Source organism: Pelecanus crispus, chromosome Z (genome assembly GCF_030463565.1).
Source record: "Pelecanus crispus isolate bPelCri1 chromosome Z, bPelCri1.pri, whole genome shotgun sequence".
Lineage (NCBI taxonomy): Eukaryota > Metazoa > Chordata > Aves > Pelecaniformes > Pelecanidae > Pelecanus > Pelecanus crispus.
This window is the reverse complement of record NC_134676.1, coordinates 59,766,660-59,791,621: the sequence shown is the minus strand read 5'-3', so window position 1 is coordinate 59,791,621 and position 24,962 is coordinate 59,766,660. Positions and strand designations below refer to the sequence as shown.

At 35.3% G+C, this 24,962-nt stretch overlaps 1 protein-coding gene across 2 annotated transcripts in view; it reads right to left on the bottom strand.

Annotated features, from left to right (window-relative positions):
- Positions 1-1,999: 1,999 nt before the first annotated feature.
- PPIP5K2 (diphosphoinositol pentakisphosphate kinase 2) overlaps positions 2,000-24,962 on the bottom strand; it is a 40,769-nt gene continuing 17,806 nt past the window's right edge. Inside the window, exons 17-30 of one of the 2 annotated variants that reach the window (XM_075727230.1) lie at positions 23,147-23,288; positions 21,837-22,060; positions 20,060-20,187; positions 19,751-19,865; positions 18,287-18,394; positions 18,084-18,200; positions 17,169-17,342; positions 14,665-14,838; positions 13,360-13,429; positions 11,168-11,287; positions 10,213-10,275; positions 6,166-6,297; positions 4,484-4,612; positions 2,000-3,814 (exon numbers count right to left, since the gene is read on the bottom strand). In XM_075727230.1, the coding sequence (XP_075583345.1) occupies positions 3,711-3,814; positions 4,484-4,612; positions 6,166-6,297; positions 10,213-10,275; positions 11,168-11,287; positions 13,360-13,429; positions 14,665-14,838; positions 17,169-17,342; positions 18,084-18,200; positions 18,287-18,394; positions 19,751-19,865; positions 20,060-20,187; positions 21,837-22,060; positions 23,147-23,288 (1,800 nt within the window). In that variant the 3' untranslated portion in view covers positions 2,000-3,710. The remainder of the gene's footprint in view (positions 3,815-4,483; positions 4,613-6,165; positions 6,298-10,212; positions 10,276-11,167; positions 11,288-13,359; positions 13,430-14,664; positions 14,839-17,168; positions 17,343-18,083; positions 18,201-18,286; positions 18,395-19,750; positions 19,866-20,059; positions 20,188-21,836; positions 22,061-23,146; positions 23,289-24,962) is intronic. The other variant, XM_075727231.1, reaches the window with a different exon arrangement.

Below are 24,962 nucleotides of genomic sequence, written 5' to 3'. Positions count from 1 at the left end.
ACAGTAATACACTCTGGACTGCTTTGTTATTGCACCAGTTTTTATATTTCAGAGCAGAAGATGGTTGTTTTTAAGGGCTAAGTGAGGGAGACAAGAAATTAGTATTTGAAAATACTAAATGAAATTTGTCCTGTCCACAAAACCAAGCCAAACTAAAACCATTGTTTAAAAAGAAAAATAAATGAAACATAAACAACTGCTGGAAAGTACCCTTCTTTTCTTCCACTAGTTTTTCCAGAATGGACTTTTTGGAAAAGTCTTTGCAATTTTTTCTTTAGCAAGTTACTTATGGGTCTGTTGACAACATAATTGCTTTAAACTGATAAAGAAAAACTACAGGAAAAGTAAAGGAACATTACACTTCCATCTGTTAGTTGACAGAAAACAGTGTTAAATCCCTACATTCTGCCACTTGAATAGTCTGTTGGATTAAAATGGCTATTAAAAGTCTTTGTTAAAACTCTTCTGCCATCTTCCTTTGAACTCCACTGGTTTTGATGCTATTGATCAGTGTATGATCATTATTTTTTGTATGCATACCTCCCTAGGCTTGTTTATATGGATTCCTACAAAATTGAAGTATGAAAGCGTATTTGCTTTCTCTTAACAAATTTTACTTGCTAGTATAATTATATAGAGAACTCAAATTTCTGTCTATATCGTTATAATCTGTATTATAACGAAGAAACATAAAACATAAGATTTAAAAATATTTTTAGGAGTTTTTACAAACATTTTTGTATTTTGCTCTGTTTGGTAATGATGCTTGATTTTTGAAGGAAATGCTAAATGTATACTTAAGCTACATTTCAGGGTTGGTAGTATTTAGGGAGTTACAGTCATATTCAACCACTGATTTTCTGTGAACTTATTCTTTGACCTCTCTCAAATCTGGCTGGAATAGGATGTATAGTTCAAAAAGTTTAATGTGAGAGAGAGTCCAGTTGCTTAAAGAAATTGGACAACAGTAGGTTCAAATCAGCTCAGTACAGTCCGTGTTCTGCCTTATTGCTAGACTAGTAATGGGAAATAGAAGAGCACCCACAGTGGATCTGTATTTGATGTTACCATTCTGGAACATGAAGAAGCACTGCAGAATGCGTGACTACCATCTACCTTTTTGAAGAGTGATTTCAGTACAAAATGATTGTTGCGGGTTAACCCCAGCCAGCAACTAAGCACCACACAGCTGCTTGCTCACTCCCCCCGCCCCAGTGGGATAGGGGAGAGAATCGGAAGAGTAAAAGTGAGAAAACTTGGGGGTTGAGATGAGAACAGTTTAATAATTTAAATAAAGTAAAACATAGTAGTAATAATAGTAGTAATAATAATAGTAGTATACAAAGCAAGTGACACACAACACAATTGCTCACCACCCACTGACTGATGCCCAGCCAGTCCCTGAGCAGCAATTGCTGCCCACCAGCAAACTCCCCCCGGTTTATATACTGAACATGATGTCATATGGTATGGAATAGCCCTTTGGCCAGCGTGGATCAACTGTTCTGGCTGTGCTCCCTCCCAGCTTCTTGCTGGCAGGGTATGAGAAGTTGAAAACTCCTTGGCTAGTGTAAGCACTACCTAGCAACAACTAAAACATCGGGGTGTTACCAATGTTATTCTCATGCTAAATCCAAAACACAGCACTATCACAGAATCGTTTAGGTTGGAAAAGACCTTTAAGATCATCCAGTCCAACCATTAACCTAACATTACCAAGTCCATCACTAAACCAATTAGGGGTAGAGTAGCAATTTCATGTTTCCTGGTATGCCAGCTACTAGGAAGAAAACTAACTCTATCCCAGCCAAAACCAGCACATTTATATACCCTCATTTCTTTTAAGTCATGTCCTTCACCACCAACACAAATTTTGGCTTACTTCTATATTAATGGCATATTTGTAAATTTTTTTCCACTTAGACTACTGAGTCAACTACTCACTGTACTTCGCATATACTCATAAAAGAAAACAAAATGGACAGAAGTTGCCAGCGACCTTGTTTTTATTTAGGAGCACATAAAGAAAAGTTACGCCACAGCTTTGGTTGACTGGAATGATACACATCCTTAAAATTTTAACAGTACTTTTTTTAAAACGGTAAACGAGTACATTCAGTTGTGTGCAAGACCAACACTGTCAATAACACAATTACACTACAGAAAATGAAATGTTTTAAGTATACAGCTGTGAAACCCTTCATATTTTTGGTATTTAACCAGCATTTTTAGAATTAGTCTGCTGAAGCCATTTCATGTGTGGTAAACACTGAAAACAGACCCTGTGGCAAAGTGAATATAATTATAGTTGCAACTGGCTCTGGAGATGAGTAAGAGCCCTACTTAAAAATATTACTCGGAAGCTATGTCTTCTGGAACTTAAATGTGAAAGTAATTATCTAATTATCTATTATTGTAGTTTATGAAGTCAGTTATTAATAATCAGCCACTTGAACTTACAAAAGTGGACAATATTTTCATACACTTGGGATAATTATAATAATTCAGTAATTTTTCATGCCACAGATAAAATCACAAGAACTGCTGAGACTCAATGATTACTCTACATAACCCAGTAACTCAAAGTTCCACTGACTGACTTACGCTTCTCACAGCTCTTATAAAATCTTTAATGTTTTTTTTTGTTATGAGAGCTGTTGTCAACCACCTAGACTGGAAGGAGAGAGGTATGAAAACTCCCAGGCCATGATGAAAACTCCCAGGCCATGATGAATCCTGAGTATTTTGCAACAGTAAGCACTGAGTTCTGGTAGACCACAGTCTCTCTCTACTCTGAAGGGATAATAATAAAGCATAGATGGAATATTTACAGTTTTTAGGATAAACTTACTAGCAGACCAGCTGTAACCACTTCTCTTTTTATAAAACCTGCTGTTTAATATCACCTTTTTGTAGAAACATATGGCAAAGCAAATAAAACTGTCTTTTTAGTAAACAAAAGAAGTTTTTGATAAAAACATGTAAAAGACAGTTTTATCTGCTGGATGATATACAGGTACCCGTATACAAGCATGTATACTAAACAACAAAAGAGAAGGTGTATTTGAATGTTACAGGTCTGATGTAAACGCAGAATAAAAACAAGGAGAGTCAAAAGTGACAACACATTAACTCCATCATGCCTAATTATTGCAGCATATATGATATAAAATAATTCAAATGCAGAAAACATCTGCTTATCTTCAAAACCAGGCAAAAGGATCTCTTTGGAAATGTATATAATTAAAAAAAAGCTTCTAGCCAAGATGTATCTTACATGTCAGCCCACAAAAGAGTATCACAGGGAGATTATAAACTCCTGAAAATAGAAGTTTATAATGACAACAGCCAATGCCTTCATTACAGTGACATCAACAGAGCTGCTGTAACACATAGCACTGCATTGGTATTTTCTTTTTGTATAAGTTTACAGTAAATATTTGAAGACACTGAAAAGGTTCATGTGCAGCTTTTCCATTAAAGGTGTGCAGTTCATCAAACTGATAAATAAATCTACTTCCTGAAATGTTTTAGAAAATGAGAAAAGACATTTGACCTAAACATGTAGCGTGCACACTAGTTAACCATGTATAAACTAAAGATTCTGAAGTGCTCTATGAACTGCAGACACAAATGGCTTTTGAATGCTCAGTAATTTAGTTGAACACTAAAGGATTTTTTAAGTTGTTTCCACGTCTGTCTGATCAACTTCATTTCTTCTCAGAAAGAGTTTCACCACTAAGTTCTACATCTAGTGAGGCCTCTTCAACAGCTGGCTTAACATTAGATACACAAACAGAAGATCCAGGGGTAGCTGTACAGATAAAGAAAAAAAGGTACTGTGTTTTACACTTACAATAGCCATGCTAAAAAGCATCAAAAGCAAGAAAAATGCAAGTTACTTAGCACAGAAACACACGCAAAGCTACCCTGTATCTAATGAGATCAGAAATACAATGGGATTTTGTTCTAGAGGCCCTCAGAACAGCATAACTGTCCAAAAGCAGACAGTGTAGCTGGCCAACGGTTTAGACTGAATATACTAATGACTGAATGCATCATCATGTTACTGGAAGCTTTAGTCAGAACCTGGTCACAGAGCTCTATGGTAAATGTTTAGAAAACATCTTAGAAATTCTACCATTTAAATAAATTGCCTTTGCTTGTCTTACTTGGAGATAGCTGGAAATACTGTATACTTCAAAACAAAACAGAACCAAACCCCATGAATTTTCAGGCCATAGAAATTCTTTCAAACACTTCAGAGAGTAAGAAAAAGTAACTATTAGCACAGTTTTACTGCTAAAACTATTCATGCAAAACTATTGAGTTCTTGCTGACCTGTAAAATGATCCCACTTACATAGACAGGCAATGTTAAGAAATAGGTGTCCTAAGAAATTATGTAATATATAAGAAAGAATCCTGCTGCTGGAAATAATGTAATGAAGTTAGCCATTCTGCCTCTGACAAGAGTTACTTACGTAAGTTTGGTTTCTCTATTGCTAGCCTTTCAGGCAAAGTTTCAAGTGGTGTTGGTTGAATTTTTGCAGGGGTGTATGTATTTAAAGAAATTTTTCTTCCTGACAGTGGAATCATGTAAGTTGGAGAAGCTGAAATGGGAGGAAAAAGAAGAAAAGATACACATCGTGAACAATAAAAATACTCTCACCTGAGCAAAATGTCAAATCTGTCCAGCAATATAGATGCCAGTTATACAACCTGCAGCTCAGCTACTGGTTTTTGACTCTAGTGTCAAAACTTCAAAGCATGAAAGACAAATCTAAAAATCTCCTTTTTACCTCAGAAATTGATGTAACAACTTCATGCTGCTGACGCAGCTAAGGCAAATTTCAGTAACAGCTGCCTTGCCAGAAGACTGGCAAAAGCATTAGTGTTACTTCTCATAGGTTACGAAGATTGCACTGGAATAGACATTTAGTCCAAAACACCTATGAAAAGTGCATGCGATAAATTATTCTCTAGACAACTTCCAAATGTGATAGGAAAGCAGAAGGAGAACAAAGCACCTATGGCCTCAATTCTATCAGGTCAAATTTCCAACCACTCCTCTGTAGAAAGGTGACAACCACACCACCACAGAAGTATGACAATTTTTTAGAAGTATTTTTTCATCTTGTGTACTCTAAATTCTGAACTGATTTTGAATGAACTTCCTAACAAGTGTAACACAGCATTTTAAATGGCTGAGAACTTTAAAATACCTGTAAGACTTCCCAAGTTCTTTTTCAGCAACATCAGTTTTCTTAAATTGCTTACCTTCCCTCTCAGCTATGCAAGGCCTACCCTATCAAATTAGCTGCTGATTAAAATCTAAACTGTATAAAACTAAAATAACAGGGAAAAAAAAGGAAAAATCCTATAACAGAAAAAAAGGAAAAATCCTAACATCTAGGTAGCCTTTGTATCAGTACTAGCAAGTACAAATTTTCTGATCAAAGCATGAGTTTTTAGACATTTTCTGAAGAAGAATGATTTTCAATCACCTGACACATGAATTATAAGCATCCTAATACATGGTAATTCTGACCTAACTGAAACCACTTCCAAAGACACAGCAGTAGAATCACAATGGGAAGTCATCTTCCCAGAGACATGCACATGGATAGAACTCAGTTTGCATTTCATTTCAAGATCACTTAAAACATTAAACATGCAGCACAAACTACTAAAAAACTAAGTAAAAGCACTCCACAGGTGAAATTCCAAGTAATATTGAAAGAAACAGGAATAACAGTTTTAAGATGTAAAAGGCTTGTAAAAGGCAACTCTGGTCTGCTGAGGTTACTGCAAGTACAACAGTACAGTACGAAGCTGGAAATACTCCATGCTCACTAAAAAGCATTCCTTGTAATTCAGCTAACAGTGTGGACAGTACGGAGAAGTTCTTAATGTGAGGAAATAAACCAATTACGATTTCATTAAATTAATTTACTACCCCAGTCAACAGAGACAGTTCAATTAATTATAACAGTGTCTATACTGCAAAAGGATACTGCAAATATTAAAATTATGGTTCATATACATAGGTCATTTTATTAAAGCAGTATTCTTAGTTTACTTGTTAGCTGTAAAATACCAGAAAGATTAACTAGACAATATTTAACAATTTAAAATTAACATAATTACAAGCTAAAATCAGTACATGTCTCCTGTAGATTTTCCCTTGATGGAGCAGCAACAGAAGCAAGAAATTCATCCACCTGCTTCAGAGACAAGGAATTGTGTAGAGTTTCCAAAGGGCAAATAGAAGGCACCATGGAATATAGTTCAAAACCTGAAAGAAAAAATAATAATAAAAAAAAAAGAGATTTTGAAACATAAGACAGGATTTAAGCTATTGCATGGGCAAGTATTAATGCATGATAAAAACTACTTATTAAAATCAGCACATGCAGACATAGTACTCTTGAAATCATGGACACTACAGGAGTTGGAACAAGATGTGCCCATTTCCAGGATGTACCATTTAAAGGTCTTTTCCAACCTAAACAATTCTATGATTCTATGATTTAACATACCATGGGATACAAATCCCATGTACACATGAGGTGGCCTTCAAACGTTAAAACTGTGCTCTGCTCCCCGATCAGTTCATTAAAGATAACTTTCCTCTAAGACAAACTTAGCATATCACTAAAAAAAGCAGTCAGGAAATGGTAGTCTTTCTCCTACTCATTCTCATACCTGGCACAACACTAAATAGCTAACTCATTCATGCAAGTAAAATAGGATAGCTATGTTGTCAACTGTTAGCAGACAAGAGCTAAAAATGCTGCAACTTCCAAGAAATAAATTTGCAGAATTCATGTTCTGTCATCTTCAGTATTCTGTGAAAACAAACTGTTGCCTAAGTATCAAAGGAAAACCACTGTCAGCACTTTTGTACCTTGAGGTTACATGTTTTAACTCTGTAAGACCGATTTTCACCTACCTTTATGCTTTTAAAAACAGTACTTAAAAGACTAGAAGTTTCATATATTAGAACAGGTAAGTATAGCAACTCAAACTCTGAAAATTTATGGGACTTTACTTTTCTACATTAGTATTGATCATACACCAACCATGCATATCCATGTTACTAACATACTAAAAAGCATTTAAACATCTTGGAAAAAAAAATGCAGTTCTCTGAAGTGATGCAAGTTTGATAAACTCAATGAACAGCTCTTCATCCAATTGCATTTCAGTAGAGGAAAATATAACCATTAGTGCTTTCAACATACAGCTGTAACATTACAACTTTGCAATTCGGTATTGTAAATTTACAGTTGCTACATTTCTTTTAAGATATTTAAATGAAGAAAAACTAGTGAATGAAATAATGTTTAGAATTTCAGTTCAAGGTACATTTATTAGAGATAGGGTTATGACTGTGAACTGTTCCCTCCCCTAAAATAATAAGCATCAATATTCCTGTGATGTCCAGTGTTCCCCATTCACTCCTCATTTACTGCTTTGCATAGAGAAGTAACTCAACAAAATTTCAACCCCCAAATGTCTGTATTTATATTTGGATCCACCTTGGCCACACTCAAATTTTAGGGACAGTCACTACAAATATACAATCAACTGAGGTCTACTTATGTCAGCTTCGCTTATATTACAAATAAAATGTTGCATTTTGTGGAAACTTGGTTTTCATGTACAAAAGAAACACCACCACATACTTAATTTCTATTTTCCTATAAAGGCAGTAGCTAAGCTTCAGTGTAAGCACTAAGATGTCTGGCATACATATTAATATCCTAAGTAACTATGCGTGCATGCAAAGCGCAAACCCTTTCTTTGCATTACAGTAAAAGACAAGATTTATCTCTTCACCCTGGCAGAAAAGTCACTATCACTTGAATAAGAATTTTTTTTTTCAATTTTGCAAAGAACGTAGAGGGACAATGTCAGGTTAACTTTTTAATAACTATTACGGTTATAGTGCAGTGTTACAGAAAACCAGAAAAGAATTTCAAAATACACCAATGCCCTTTAAAAAAAGAAAAGAGTTTTCTTCTTTCAGGAGTCTCCCCTCCATAGGTTTTTGTTCAGTTTTGACAATTCTGCTATCAGATAGCCATATCCCAGCATGTTGCTGTAGTATCCTTGCATCTAAGCGGTATGACTTAAAAGATACCCTGGAAATCCATCTGCAGTGTTTTATTTGAATATTTTATGATAAATATTTTACAATGTTATGAGAAATAAATTTGAATTTTAATGATGAAGAAGCCTGACAGTATCCCTTTAAAAAAGCAATTACCTGTAAACTAACAGCCTTTGAGTTCTGGCTGTATTTATTCTTAAAGCACTGTCCCCATCAAAAGGCAAGACAATGAAAGGGTTAACGCAGCATTTCAAAAAGCCACCCTGCTGTCTTACATTTAAAAGCTTGAGAGACATACCACTGGAGCCTAGAAATTCCACAGAGGAAATGGACCAGCACCTAAAGAGGTGTGGGTGTTCTGCACAGAGGCCCAGAAAATAAGGTAAAGCACTGTCAGAGGATACTTGTTTCACCATGTTCCTTGAACTAAAGATGGGGGGGGGTGGGGGGGGCGGGGGTAGTCTGAAATGAGTTAAAAGGGTGTGATAACAACATAAAAATAAGAAAAAACAGAGTGAAAGGGACAAGGAGAATCAAAATGATAGTCCAGAGTACAGACAAAACAACATCAATATGTTCTCATGTTAGTAGAAAACCCTTGGAAATCTGCAACATACTTAGGTTTCATAGGAGCTCATACAGCATGCATTAATCTTGTAGAAGAAGTGTAGTAAAACTGCTGTATTAAATGAATCAGAACAATCAATGCATTCATTAAAAGTGATTTAGATCCTTTTTTAAAGAATGCAGTCACAAAAAGATAGTGCTAAATGGAACAGAAAGTAATCATAGTATTAGACACTGATACTCAAATGCAGTTCTTACTTTCTGACCTTGACCTTGTATGTTTTGGAAATATTAGTTGGTTTGAGTCTGAAGACAAAAAATGGACTCCTAACTTTTTGAAAAAAGACACTAGAATTGGCCTTTTAGATCAAACACAGTCTTAATGGTATTAATTCAGTCTTACTATAGTGATTTCCCTGTAAGAAGCACTGCAAGGCAAAAAGTCACTATGGATTTCAAATGAATATAATAAAGGACTACTTTGCTTCTCAGTGAAGCCAAACAAAAACTCAGCCTCTTTTTTTTAACCTTCTTTCTAAGCAAATAAATTTTGAATCTAACATAAAAATGCTGGTGATTTCCACTGCAGTTTCAGTAGTATCACCATCACTATACTCAGCCAGCAGTCATGCACATCTTAAAACTGCAATTAAGAAATCCAGAAAAGCTACATTAAGATCCAGTGGATGCTGAAGACCGAGTCTGGTTTTCATGAACAGGATACATTTTGGGCCTATTTAATCACATAGAAAGGTAGGCATGAAATATTTTGCCAAGGAAGAGAAAGACATACCTCTGTGCTGCGTGTTAAACCAGACTTTTTTTTTAACTATGGTAGACTGAAGACAGTTAACTCTGGTGAAGCTCAAGAGGTCAATGTAAGCAACAGGCAGCTCTCTTGCTGTGATTTTTAGTGCAATATTTAAGTAATTTGCACATCTGATGAACAGAGAAGTATGATAAGGTAAAATAAAATTTTTTCTGATGATAGATACAGCAATTTAGCAGGAATGGAACCAAAGCTTCTGCTTTAGTTTTTTAATTTAGCATCACTTCAAGAAGACAGTCATAAACTCCAGTTGTCAATTCAGTGATTTATTTTAGAATCAGGAGGCTCAGGGAAACAGCTCAGCAGGAGAAAGACAAAGAAGAAGCAGCAGCTATCAAGAAGTGTATGCCCAATAAAGATCAGATTTAATTCTGCTTTTATCTTGTACCATACAGTCTGATCACACAAGAAAATGGGAAGAATAATTTATTACAGAGATCATGATTAACAGTAGCACTTCATTTCTTTCAAGGATTTTTCTAAGGAATGAATTTTGATGTTGTATTTATACTAATGAATGGTAAAGAAGGGATTTAGGATATCTAATGATTACAAATATATTTGGAGTTGTGCTTGAAGTTGAGAACGACAGACGGCTGGATGATACTGTACACCCCGTATTTGAAATAAAAATAAAAGGGATGAAGCAAGGAACCTTTTGTTTTTGTTTTTGTTTTTAAAATAAAAGCAAAACGTACCATTGGTTGGGTGTCGAGCAAATGAGATAGAAAACCTTTTAACAGCAGAACCGCGTGTGGTGTCTGAGAAAGAGAAAAACAGGTACCTGAAATTTGTAACAGCTACCAAAAGAGGGACATTTTAAAAAAGGAAAGGAAGAAAGAAAAAAAGAAAAGATGAGAAGGTATTAGAACTGAGTGGCATGCAGAAGGGACCAAGGAAAAGGGCTAAAATCTAAATAGAGGTTAAAAAGAAGAAAATTTGGATTGCTGGTAACTACAAGATGTGCAATGAAGTGTATGAAAACAAGCAGAATGAGCTGGTGATTCTGGCATACAAGGTTATATCAGGTTAGAGTCGAACACTGAGTAGTAAACTAGGGGGAAAACAGCATGAATACTGTTTCACCTCAGAGTTATAAAGGTTGTGCTTTGGCATCTTTACATTCTGAAATGTAGTGAGAGAGTTTCTTCTCTACCCCAGATTATCCAAAACTGAAAATCTCCTGCTCCTTTGTAATTCAAACCCCACCAAAAAGAGGTCAGGAATCCTAAAATTTTCACCATCAGTATTTTAAGTTATTAGTTTATAATTTCTTTCATTCCTTGTATATGCTCCAAGTAATTTATTTCATTTCAAGATCAATAAGTAATGATTAAACCCAAAGTTTAAAATGAGAAAAGAATTTCAAAACCAAAATTTTAGTTTACTTTAAAAATGCACTTGCTGAATCTCCTGGTACATATTACAAGTCTGTGAGCTAGTGTTCAATTCAAGACAGAAACAAGAATTAACTATGATATTAAGTTAAACATAAGCAAGCTACGGGCAATAAAGAAGCAATAGAAACTCCTACAATTAATACTAAGGCAAAGGATTCTAGGATTCCGTTAAAATCAGTATCCTAGGATTTATCTTTAGAAGTTTAATGTGGCACATGGGTTTGTGCGTGCATGTGCGAGAGTGTGCACATACCATCTATGAAGCCAGAAGAAGTCAGCTTTTTACGATGAGTACGAGCATAATCCTGTAGGTTAGGTGCACTTGAAGAACCCCCGAGCACTGAGGTGCTAAACAGGCCCGCACAGTGAGACCCTGATGGGAGTTAGAGAAAATACATACAACAACCAGGTGTTCGTCCATTCACATTGGGGATGCATGCAGCATGCAAGCACATGGCTCTTACCACACAAAAGGCAGCTTTTGGCAGTGCCTTGAACAGGTTCACAATATGCTTGTAATGTCAGAGTGGTACTTGTAGGCTGAAACTATCATAATTTATTGTGCTTGTACTCATGACACAGCACCCTCTGCTATATGTGCAAAGAGAGGACTGGCTTTAACAAAGTGAGTTCTTGTCCTGTTTTCACTTTTGGTAAAGAAAAGTTACCAGTTAGCATCAATGTAAACATAATCAAAAACAACAAAACAAAACCAAGATGATGATGATGATGTGAAAGTTGTGTGTTTTAAAACCTGCAGTTCTGAAACAAATATAAACTGGAAAAATACTGCTCACTGCTTTCATCCAAATCAACCTTTGAGATGACAGGCTGCAATGAAGTACTCATGCATTTCCACAGACTTAATATGGAAATATTTCCCTTCTAACCCAAACAAAATGTTAACCAAATTGGAAATACTCTATTTGTATTTCAGCCACCATCATTGACAATGTTACAAAATGAAAATACCTAAAAGTTCCACCAAGTTTAGCTTGACTTCCTTTCCTGAGAAGACTTTTGTACATCTCCATGCAAGTGAGAGTACTTTTGTACTCATACATTTACTCATACATTCCTGCCACTAGGATGGGAGTTTTAACAAATCACTGAAAGCCACAGACAGAAATATAAAAATAACTTTTATAAGCATCAACCATAAATGAAATTTACATACAGCAATGAACAAAATGGAAAAAAAAGGTTGCAATTTTTTTCCTTTAGTTTTTACTACTACTTGAAAGGAGAAGTGGTTTTTCACTAAGAACTTATCTTTCACATTTTAGACAAGTAGCAGCAGATTTTTTTTTTTTTACTTAAAACCAACTATCTATTCAGTGATACTTCCTTTCATTACTTTCAATGACCCAGTGAGGGGAAACATTACTAGCACATGTGACCAATCACAGCCAAAATAAATTGGTGCCTGGTCTGTGGCAAAAGCCTTTCACACCAAATGTAATAACTTAATCTACACACAGAAATACATCAACTTCCACAAGCCATATTGTGTCACACATTGGCAAAAGAAAAGTTGTTTAACTAGCAAGCACACAATAAAAAACATGACTTTGATAAACAAGAGCACCTGATGTATGCATTTTACTAAGGGAAAAATATAACAGGGAGAAAAGTATCACAGAAAGATTAGACATACAAAAAATACAGATCTTTACAAAGAAAGGAAAAGCTACTTCTAAGTTTATGCATATAGCTTATGCATTTTCTGCACTTCATTCTTCCCACGAAAAGACACACTTACAGAAAAAAAATGCAAAATTGATTTACAGGAGTGCAAGATTTCATATTTTTGCCTATCAGTCATATGTATGCCCGTTTCAAAGAAGCAACAGAAAAGTACCACTTGAATTAAAAGAATATGAAACAACTCATTGACTTATAGCATAATTCATTCTAATGCTGAAAGGAAGAAATTGATTTTAGGAGAGGGAATGTCTGCAAAACCCCTGATATTATCAAGAAACTTGAGGTTTGTTCCCCGTCCCCCTCCCTTCAGTAAAACACCTTCAATTCCATCAATTGCCCACAGTAGGAAATGTTAGTTTTCAAAAGTGTTTTAACAGTTTCCAGTGCAGGCCATTTCAATCCAAAAGATTCTTGCAAAACCCACACAGTCAGTCAAGAACTACATTATCTTAAAAGTCTACTTTATGTTAAACATAATCCCGTGCACCTCTTGCGAGCCGTACAGAGTCAGTAGCGTGAACAGTCTCAAACAATTTGCTCTTTTCAGTTATCATTTATTTAAAAACTTTTGCTGCAGAAAAATTGTCCAGTTCATAAGCAGACACTCAAAATATATTATTGATAATACTATTGGGTCCTGGTAACATAAAAGCTATTCAAAGAATGTACACCTGTACAGAACAATGGGCAGATGAAAAGCTGCTAACATCAAACAAAATTTCAACTGTAGGCACATACCTAGACCACTCTGCTTTTGTTCCAGAATAGTTCTTGGTGTTCGTAAGTTACTATTGCTTTCTGATAGCACCTGGATGTAAAAAACAGAAGAATAAGGGAAAGTAGAACAGCAGCATGAAATGTCCATTTAACTTGATACAGCAGCCTGTTTCAGACAGACAAGTGTTAATAAGCTATATGGTAAGTGTTAGTAAAAAATATGTAAAGGAAACATGAAAGATCATGCAATATCCCCTTCTGAAGGGAGTCCATTTCACATATGAGTTCCTTGCAATGAAGTGGTGCAAAGCAAGCATTCAGAATGAGAAAGGACACAGACCAAGACAGATATGAGAACAGACATTTGAGACATTTTATTTCATTTTACCAAATGAACTCTCCTAAACTGCGCCTGTATTGAAAAAAGGAGGGGAGGGAAGGAAAGACAGACAAGCTATTGAGGACACCATACAATCACTGATCCATGCACGGGCTCAATCAGTGTAATCTTCAGATGCTCACAGCCTTTACTGCTACAAACTTTCCCTATATAAACAGCTTTAGAATTTTCCACAATAAAAAGAAATTATGAAAATTTTCAAAGAAAAAGGATATGGTTAAACAGAACACCATCCATTGTCATACATGTAAACAATATCTCGACATACTAAACAATCTTTAGATCTTCACTGGTACTTCAAAAGAATTTACTGTTTTTCTTATTTCCTGCCTTTCCCCCCCCAATATTTAGAAAAATCTTCAAAATATTGTACAAGTCAATGGATGATGTACTGTGTTGGGAGTTTCAGATACCTCCGGATACAGAAGGCGAGAATTATTAGTGCTAGAGTTTGTTCCCTGCAATAGTTAATACCAGGCCACTGAAAATATGATATATGCAAAACAAGTTTTGAATCGCAATATGAAGTACCAAATATATTATTTTAAATGGTATTGGTTGCAATTATTAAAAAAAAAGTTTTTCAATTTACCTACCACCAAATTAAGCAATGCTGTTTTTAAAGTCTTAAAGGACAACTAAACCAAAGCAGAAATCTGTTTCATTAGGCAGTAGACTAAGTCTTTTTTACTGTGGTAACATTTGCAATTCCTATAAAGAAACCAAATTTTTAGGAAAACGTGTAACACATTCAGTGGAAAAACATGCACTTGCTCTTTTTCCCCCAAACATTCTCGCGAAGTAATTTTAATAAGTGGAAGAATTTGCTTCAAACATAATCCATAACAAGGGATTAGATGTCCTTAAAGACAGTTGGTTGTTGCTTGGAATGCATAATAATGTTTAATGAAGTAAAGTTTAAAAACCTGTTGCCATGAGCCAAAAATACTGGATGTGAAAGCCAATGATTTAGGGGAGACAGGGGAAGAAGTGATTTGTTCCCCTGATCTGCGTCTTCGACGCCCAGTACCCACACCACTGGTGTAATGCAGCCAGGTACCAATACACTCTGGGCTAGACACACTCAGGGGGCTCTCTTCCTGGAAGTGAGAAAGGGGGCAAAAAACAGCAAAGCATGCAAAGTTAGATTCAACAGAGCCAAATGAACAGAAAAGAAAAAAACCCAATCTGCTTGCACCTTTTTATTTACTGCTTTTAAAACTATTAAACAGCGAATAGGAAGAGTAATATCACAATATTAAGAATTTATCAGTTCCACTTATATCTTTTAATACAACACTTTAATCAAATTTCTGGTAGACTAATTATTAGATATGAGAGAAAAGTAATTGTTACCAACAATTGATTAATAATTTTAAGAATTTCCCACATGTTGGAAACAGAACATCTGTTATCCTTGACATACTGTTTAATAGTTTTTCCCCTCTAAGTACATTAAACTTTCCTATTTATTACTTAATAGTTTTCATTTCTAGTCTATAACCTTATCTAAAAGATTCTCACTTTTAGAATTGCCTTTGAGACTTTACAGCTGACTCACTGGTAGTAGCACCAACCTGACTGATAGTAGTTTTCCAACCTTAAAAAAAAAACCCTAAAAATTATCTGATGCTGGACACCTATTAAGACTTCAAGAGGACAGTGTCAGGCTAAGAGTCCCCCATGCCCTACACCGTTATGTATCATTAGCAATCAACATTTTTAGCAATACTGAATTTGATTTTCAATGCCAATGACCCTTACTTTCTTGTTTTACTGTTAGAACTCTGCTTTTTTTAAATTTTCATGACTCAAATCACAGCTGCAATCCTTCTGTAAATATTGCTAACTATACCCCAGATTAAAACTTCCATATTATCTCACACCTGACAGTGTCCTTTCAAATTAATGGACATAGGTGAAAAGAGAATTGCCTTATTGGGGGCGGGGGAGGGGGTAGGAGGTTCAAGGCAGTTGCAGTTTAAGTTGCAGTGACTTCTTTTAAACACTTGAAAATACCATTTGGTTTAAATATTCCAAATACTGGTTTTGCAGATTTCAGTAGGCCAGATGAAACTTCCAATTTTACTTTTTCAAAAAGTTTCATAGTGTACATTTTTTTTTAAACTGGCTATATTGTTCCAGCAAATAAACAAGCACTGAATGCTGAAACACATTCCATCTGAACATGTATTATCTGCACAGTCAAAATTTAGCAATTTATGTTATTGATACCTTTTGAAAGTAACTTCTACATAATTTATGAAAATTAAAATGGTTAAAAGTTTGAAGTAATAGACTATTAATTTGCGTGTATGTGAACTCATAACTAGGAGGGGAGTTTGCATGATCATAGTGAAAACAGCTTTTAAAAATCCAAAATATTGATGTTGTAATAAAACTTGGAAATAGAAAATGTAAGACATTCACATTTATTATCTCTGTTAATTTTATGGAAGTCATGTGAAGTTATACAGATATCCTTATAGAAGGGAACCATGCATCTTTTTCTCTCCACGCTAACAATAATCAAGTTACTTGCACGTCTGTAGTACTTTCATTGCATACAAACAACCCATTCCCAACACAAACATGAAAGGAAAAGCTTTTGGTGTGAATCTTCATTTCTGATGGTTTTAAGCAACTGAAAATGAGGCAATAAGAAGCTGTTAGTCTGCTTCTAGCATTAATATCACAGAAGTGCCATTATGCACCATCTGAAGCTTTGCCACTCGACCATACAAATGGTATCAGCGATGCTGCCGTGCATCCCCCCCACTTCTGCGACATTAAAGCTGTATCTGTGAAGCACACCTAGATGTCATGGCCTTCAAGACAGGAGACTAGACTGTTCAAGATGTTATGAAAGACAAACCCCACCCACTTAAAAAAACCCCAAACTTCTAGTTTATTCTCTTACCTTCAAATGCTTGACAAGTGGAGTCACTTTCACCCCACGTGAAAGCAAATACAGCAGAAGACATGTCTCTCACCTCCTGTACCTCCCCTACCGCCCCCAATCCCTCTGTTCCCTCTCAGCATGATCACCCTGAAGGTTTGCTTAATTCCCAATAGCAGCTGTCTTGTAAGGATGAATACAAAAGCAATGTATGTTAGTTTGAAGATGTAGGTTTAGACTGAAAAAGTCTTCATTTTCAAGTATCGGCTTTTCTAAAATGGCTTAAAAAGAAAAAAGCAAATCAGTCTTATTGCAAAGTAATAATTAATTTAAAAAAATTTCCTTCAGTTTCCTTCAGACAAAATTACTGCCATGGAGGATTTCCCATAGAATAAGAGTAACCCTTTTGTGAGACATAACATCATACTGGTTCTGTGTAATCAAAAGAAGGATTACATTTCGTTTTGTTTTGTTAAAAGTAAGCAAAAGTTAATTTCTGTGAAAGACATTATCTGGAACATAAACACTTACTTCAACAGAACCAATCTTCCTGGATCTTGGAAGGGGTGACTTTCTGTGTATGTGAATTGGGTCTGATACCATTGGCTTGAACATCACTACTGACCGATCTGTTTCATCTCTTTTAGAAGCATGTGCCTCCTCATCACTATCATTTCTATGAGAGGTTTTCTTTGAGCCTTCATTCTACAAACAATACATAATTCATTTTCAATTTAGCTGCACACCTTGCAACATGTAGACAGAAGTGGCTGTTAAATAAATCTTCTGTGTAAACATAAAGCAAGCCGATTTAAAAAATACAAGATGTAAATCACAAATTATTGAAGAAATTGCTCTAGACTTTCATAATCTGTTTATTTGCTCCTAACCAGCCACTGCATATGATAGTGTGGTCCTAATTAACCATACTGTTCAGCTAACATATCTTACTCCAATTTTCTGTTGACAGAGGAATAGAATCCTGGTCCCACAAGTCAACAGAAGAATTCTAGCCAAGCTTTGCTTTCATTCATTTCTCAAAAAGCAGGCAGTAACTCCACAGACCTGCCCATACATCTTTGACAGTATCAATCCTCCCTCAACAATCTATATTCACAAAAATGCCAGACTACCTTACTTACTCAAATATTTCTTTCAGTTGCCAGAATATCACTGATGTGACATTGATGTTGATACTACTTTTGTTACGATGAGTATTTCTTACTTCTAGCAAAAATTCTGGCAAAGCCATATAAGGTCCAAATTATCTGTGTCCATTCAAAATGGAACAATACATTGGCACTGCCTATATTTTACTAGATCGTTTTGTACCAAAAAAAAAAATCACATTTGTTTTTTTTACCTAACAATTTCCCAGTGTTTATTTTAGGTATGTCTGCATTCAGAAAAACTAACTTTTGCTTTAAATAAAGGCATAATTATTACCTCTCTGGAGGCAGGTCTGTATCCATATCCAGCTGGTAAGTTTTTATCTTCCTCGCAGCCTTTGGCTCCTGGACTAAAGTGCAGCTCTACATGAAAACGTTCTTCTGAAGAAAGTTCCTGAAGAAAAATGATTAAATAGGTTTACACTTTAATACATAGCTTAGCACTACTCATTTCTGAAGATATTTATCCATTTTAAATACCTTGTTTGGATCCTCATAAAGCATGATAACAATCTGTGTCATGTAATTGAGTTCATTGACAACATTTAAATAATCCATAGCTCGTTTCCATTGTTCATCTTTTGATTCCTTATGAAGGGGGAAGGGGGGAAAAAAAAAAAATCAACAAATAAAAACCAGCTATTTTCTTTAAAAAGACTGATGATTTCCCTTTTTCCCCATTTACATGGATTTTACATTCACAGCAGAAGTACGAAGCTTTTCACAGCTAAGGAAAAAAACAGATACAACCAGAAAAAAAAAAAGTGACTTAAAATTTCTCGTCAAATGAATGAAAAGTAGAGATCAGAAATTTTCATATTTTATTTCAGTGTAACTTTCATGTTCTTTCACCAATGATGATATATGTCTTGTAGACAGAGCCACCATTTTAAACTCTCCTGATGGGAATTGTTTATTTAATAAACAATTTAATAAACTCATTTCAACAAGTATATTGTGAAAAATGTTTCTAGATATCACTCCACAAGTCAAACAGACAGACTAAATGAAGGCTTCTAGTATGTAGAGGAATAACAACCATCACATCCCACACTCTTTAAAATGAATATTCACCTTTTTTTCATGCTCTAGAAAAAATACATTTAGTAATCCACCTTAAAGGAAACGTAGAAGTTTATCAGCCTAAAACTATGACTGCATGTGCTGTAGCATATATCACAGAGGTCCAGGATTAAAAATGCTTTTGCCATCGGTGAGTTTAGTCATCCATTACTAGATGCAAGTATGTTAATACAACCATTTCAAAAGTTAGTATATTAATCAAGCTCTATCTTAGAAGCAGCCGTGTAGGCTTTGTGGTGCTGCATGTATCCTCTCGAAGAGCTCAGTTAGGTCATTTCTGAATCTGAAGACCTTGTCTTTTTTAGTACTTCATTTCAAAGCCAATCAGATGAAGAATAATGCACCACCTTCAAGGTATTCTACAACAGTATAGGTAGTATGGCAATCCACTAAACAGGAGAAACTTTGCACTACATGAGCATTCTTAAGTCAGGTAAGGAGGTCTTGACAATATGTGAATGGTCAAAAATAATAAGCCAGTCCAAAAGCAAATTCAAGAGAACCCGGAATGACAACTTGAAGGAAAAAGAGTTGGAAGACATGTAGGTGACAATATAAGACAAAAAAATGGATCATCTGCCCTTTTCAAATCTCTTTGAGACTGTAACATATACAGCTGAACACACCAATAGAACTCAGCATTACTTTAAAGGGCATGCTGATTTCTACCAATGTGCACACCAGCAATTTTAAACATGTCTCTGCATACATAATAGGAAATCAAATGTTTGGAAAAGTGTGATAGATTTCAAAGCCACTTAAGAAAATTAAGCTTTCAATTGATACAATTTTAATAAGATTGAGTCCTTTTGGTTCCTCTCAAAATATCAGAGCTTTTAACAGAAAAAGTGTTGGACTTACATCACATAAGGCACCATAACGAAGGGTGGATAACAGGGAGTGGACATGACTCTCGCTGGTGAAATACAGCCGTGTACGAACATGGCGTTCAGGGGACATAACACCCCTGGAGTAACTTGAAAGAAAAAAAAATCTTATTAGACCATAATGAGATGCGCCCTATTTTAGAAATAGCTGTCAACAAATAAATAAATCATACTTTTAAAATTACTATGAGCTAGTAAGACATTTCAAATATGAAAGCCATGGAATGTCTCCATTAAGTCTTATGGAAATTAATGTAACCATGTAAAAAAGTAAAAGACTTACAGAGGGTGAAGTTTATTTACAGTATCATCATCTTGAGTTCTCTGAAGGTCAGAACGGATTTTTCTAACTAGAGGAGTGCAGTAACCTTTGGCAATCTCTAGTTTCTCAGCCTTAGAAATACCATATTCCTGTGTAAGAAGAAACTAACTTTTGAAATTCAGTTAAAAGATTAAAATGCCTTCTAATTCAAAACTTGTATATTAAAGCTGATTACTCATCTACTAGTTTGCTCTGGCTGCAAACGTTTTGTTTAAAATTTTTATTACATTTGATTACTGATGTCCCTTCAAGTAACAAGGGATTTGCCTTTTTGCTGTTTGACTTGACACAGAGAAACAATTTTTCATTCAGTAGCTAAACACAAAAATGGATTCACCTTCTGGTATGATGAAGCTCTTTTTCTTAAGCAGAACATCTAGGGAATTATTCCTCCTCCCCACCCACCTACCTCCCCCCGCCAGATTTAGACATCTATGATGCCATTTCATCTCACCTGATTTCAAGTAACTTTTTTTTTTTTTTTTTTTAAAGTCTATAGAAAGACATAGGCACATTACCTATTTAATATGTCTGTCTTACTTTGGGGTAAACCACCCCACAGATGCCCTATTCACCTCAAATGATACTGAAAATGGTAGTTAAATACAACTGGAAAATATTATATCTGTTATAGTATCTACAATATTTTAAAATCTCCTATTCCAGAAGCTTCATGCTCTGTGCTGCACATGATATCGAAGTGCTCTCATCATTACGATGGATCTTCTGGTCACCCTAGAAAGCAACATAAGCACTTTCCTTTTGCATTACGTAGGCTTATCAGGTTTTCTTCAGTATGTGTCCTCATTTTTACCTACTCTTCTTTAACACTCTATTCAAAGTTTAAGCAGGCCTGCATAACACAATACATACTTAGTATCATTACTCTTTTCGTCCTCGTTGCTGTCAGGGAGTTTGAGAGATGAGGAGAGGAAGAGGTTCCCTCCCTTGCTGCATACAATACAGATAATACCTCTCTTACAACAGTGCTCTGTAACTGCAGGGACACTTGAGGAAAGCTTTAGTCTGTTCTGTCCTCTTATCACAAAACAATTTCATGTCCTGCAGCCTACAATGTGTTAGAGCTAACCTAAATTTAACAGCCTGTAGTATATGGAAGTTTAACTTGTTTGCTTCTGGCCTGAAATTCTACAAAACTTAAAATGTGTACATTTTTATCAGGGAGTGCTAGCATTTTGAAGCAGCAGAAAGGTCTTTTTAAATTTAAATTGCTTAAAACCAGTGAGTTAAATAGATTAGGATTAACTGTCATTTGCAAAGAGTCTGAAAATGAAATTTCTAAAAGCAGGAAGAATTAAATTAAATACAAGTTCAGAATATACAGTTGTTCACAGGGGCTCCACTTAAATCTATGAAGAATGGCTAAGACAAACCACTTTATTTTAATACACTGCAGTAAAAGAAGCAGACTGTTAGGTTAATGGTTGGACTGGATGATCTTAAAGGTCTTTTCCAACCTAAACGATTCTATGATTCTATGTTCACAGCTTAAATTGCTAGAAAAATTCACTTTGAACACAGCTTAATGAATTATGAATCAAATTTTTCTTAGAAAAAATAATCAGCTTGCTGCTGGAAAATAAGAGGTAACGTTAAAGGTTTCTATTACTGCAAAATACAGGAACCTTCAATAGAAAAGACAGAGTAGACATTTTCACAAGATTTGAAAAAGCATTTATTCTACAGTTTATTCTATTTAATAACTGAAAATGCTTACCTGAGGGATCACAATGTCAGCTAAAGCCTTTGACAGCCTGTATAATTCCATTGTGTTTTCTAATTTTAGGGAGCCATTGTGCTGCACATCATATTTTATACAGTCGTAAATATCAGGAATTTTGCTAATATCGTATCTTCCATTTTTTGTTTTAAAGTCTTTTTCCAGCTTGGCCCACCTGCGCAGCATCAGTTCTAGTGTTTCACTGTGGTACAGCTGAATATCTGGATAGACACAGATCTCATGTAAGTAATCAAGACCATCCAAGTAACAAATAGGAAATTTTAATTACATGGTAGTTAACAGTTGAGTACAGCGGGATAAAAGGGATCAAATAAATAAACTGCATTACTTCTAAGGAGATGGAACAGATGTGCATATGGTTAATTTTACTGCTGAAAGCATCACAGCTACATAGCTACATCCAGACAGCACAAAGCTTCGCTGCAGAAATCCACCGCTGGCCCTTAAAACAAAGCTGCAGCACCTAGAATAAAGTGTCCCTACAGCACAGATCATACATAAAAAAACCAGCAAAAAACAGCTGTAAGAAAATTTTAGGAGGGAGGAAGAGGAGCACGGCAACGTCTCTGTTTCAGAACAAACCATACATCCCATTTGTCTCTCTCTCTTGCATGTGTCAACAGCAAGAATCAAGAGACTGGTAGAAAGGATGGATTATCCCCATCCCAGGACAGGAGATTAGACCAAATACACGAAAACCACTGCTACTATGTACAGGTGACACTTGTACCGCTCAACCTCAGAAGAGAAGCTGTTTGCATACTATACACTACAGAGAACACTGATAGCAAATATTCCAGTATTTCGCTAGTACCAAAAAAGCACTGGGGTCACTGCCAGCTCTAGTTTTCCTGTGTCATTGGTTCACCACCAGTAACATTAGGCATCATTCTATGCAATACTACTAAGCATCATACAGCAAGCAACAGAGCTTTAGCAAAGATACTTAAATATAAAAATGTACTTATGTAACTTAGCTTTAGTGCCATCTGCTTTTCCTGTAACTCTTGTTGACTGCTGAGTTTCAAATAATTTAAAAAAGAATTCCTGCAAATATTTGAGCCTGAACTTCTGAACACTACAAAGAGCCCTTACCTGCAATATGACCACATATTCTTCCTGCTTTTTACTCTAAAATTATGTATATGGAATCAGACTGTGAAAATCCCTAACCCATTGTTGATTAAAGTTCTGCTAAAAGCAAGTTTAATGAAGAAAAGTTATGTTACAATTCTCTCTCAGATGTAAACGAGAAACTAAATACAACTACAAAAATGTTTATGTACCTGCAGACTTTGGATCTTCCATTCTTTGCCTGATCTGAGAAGTCAAGCTCTGGATCAAGGAATAGACCTTGTCACATGTCTTTACAGGATTTTTAATAACCTGCATTGATTTTATCAGTGAGATGCTTCCAGATGGAGTAAGCTGCAATTTGACATAAAGACAAAATTATCCAAACAAACTGACTAGATTTGAAAGAACTGGGGAGATAAGATGGAACGTATGAAAGATTCCAAGTATTGGAGAAAAAGCATTCAAGCAGGTTGCTGTTAATTTTTGAAACCATTTCTCAATTACCTACTCCCTTTGAGGCATTAAGAAAAGAAAACATATTGAAAGGTAGTAAGATTTATTAGAGATTCAAAGGTGACAAGAAATTCATAGGGCAACTAATTCTGTACAGTAAACATGAGCAGTTTCAGGAGTTCCTAAAACTCCTTTTTTGTTCCAAAACAGGAAAATTGGAAAGATGTTAAAAACTCTGGACATAATTAGCAACTTTCCATAACTTCCTTTCAAGTAACTATTGTACTCTAAAGCTTACAAAAAATTATCTAAGAAATGTTATTGTTAGGCTACGTGCCTCACAAAATACTTTTTATTCTTTGAAGTATCCTCCTTAACATAACTGAAAGGAAGAACCAGATTTGCAATAGTAACTGATACCTGAAAAAAAGTTTGTCTCTTCCTGTTTTAGGTTTTTGTTTCTACAGGACTGCAGCACACAAACACAAAGAAAAAGAAACCCTTTAAATGCACATATATCAAGCTCCTTCAGAGCTGACTTAATTATAGAAATTGTAGAAGCTACAAATTATCACCATCGAGTGTCACTAAAACAATAGTCCATATCCATGTAAGTAAGGCTTAGCCTCATTTTTTCAGAAACATCTGCATAATCCAAAGTAGGCAAACAATAATTCAGATGCATAACACATGTACATATTTGCACTTTTTCCAGTTTCTTCAAATGCATAGGATAATTTGGATATGGAAAAATTCTGCCCTCTACCTAACAGCACGCAGTTCCTACCTCCCTGTTACGACCAAGGAAATCAATAGGAAAGGTGCTCTGGCACAGAAAAAAAACCCATATTGTTTTCCCAAATCACAACTAAGTAAAAAAAAAAAACCCAACAAAAAAACAAACAAAAAAAGTTATTTTATAATCCCAAAGGTTAGTTACTTTCAGTGACTGTCTTAAAAGAGTGTGCTCTACTAGTTCCAGCCACCTTTCAAATCCCATTATATCTATATAGCAGAAAAAAGGGGGAATATAAATAAATCCTTGAGACCTTGTACCCTCTCACTTTTTCCAAGTCCTGCTGAATCCACTGCTGGCAGTGGTCTGGGTGATACTTTTAATTTACACGTTTAAATGAATTCACATAGAGTATACATGCAGGGTAGTAAAATTATTGTTCAGTAATTTGCTCTCAATACCTTTGAGAAAAATAGCAGTTTAAGCTTAAGCCTCATTTGAGGACTGGTATTTAGTTGTTACACCAGAGTAAGAGCAATTGAAAAAGAAAGAAGTTTCTTAACAATAACAAACATTACTTATATTTAAAACCAGGAACAATCATGTGTGTTCTGTACTAAGTCAGCACAAACTATATTAATATGCACTAATTTAGCATGTTAATGAGACATTTCCTATCACTGATTAGAAAATATTCTACTGATTTTCAGCATCTTAGTATTCTTAAGAGTTTAAAAAAAGGCCTTATAGCAGATTAAATATTGAAACAACTGCAGTAGGCAGGCAATACGTTTTGCGATACCACGCACTATCAAAGTAAAGATTACAGAAAGTGT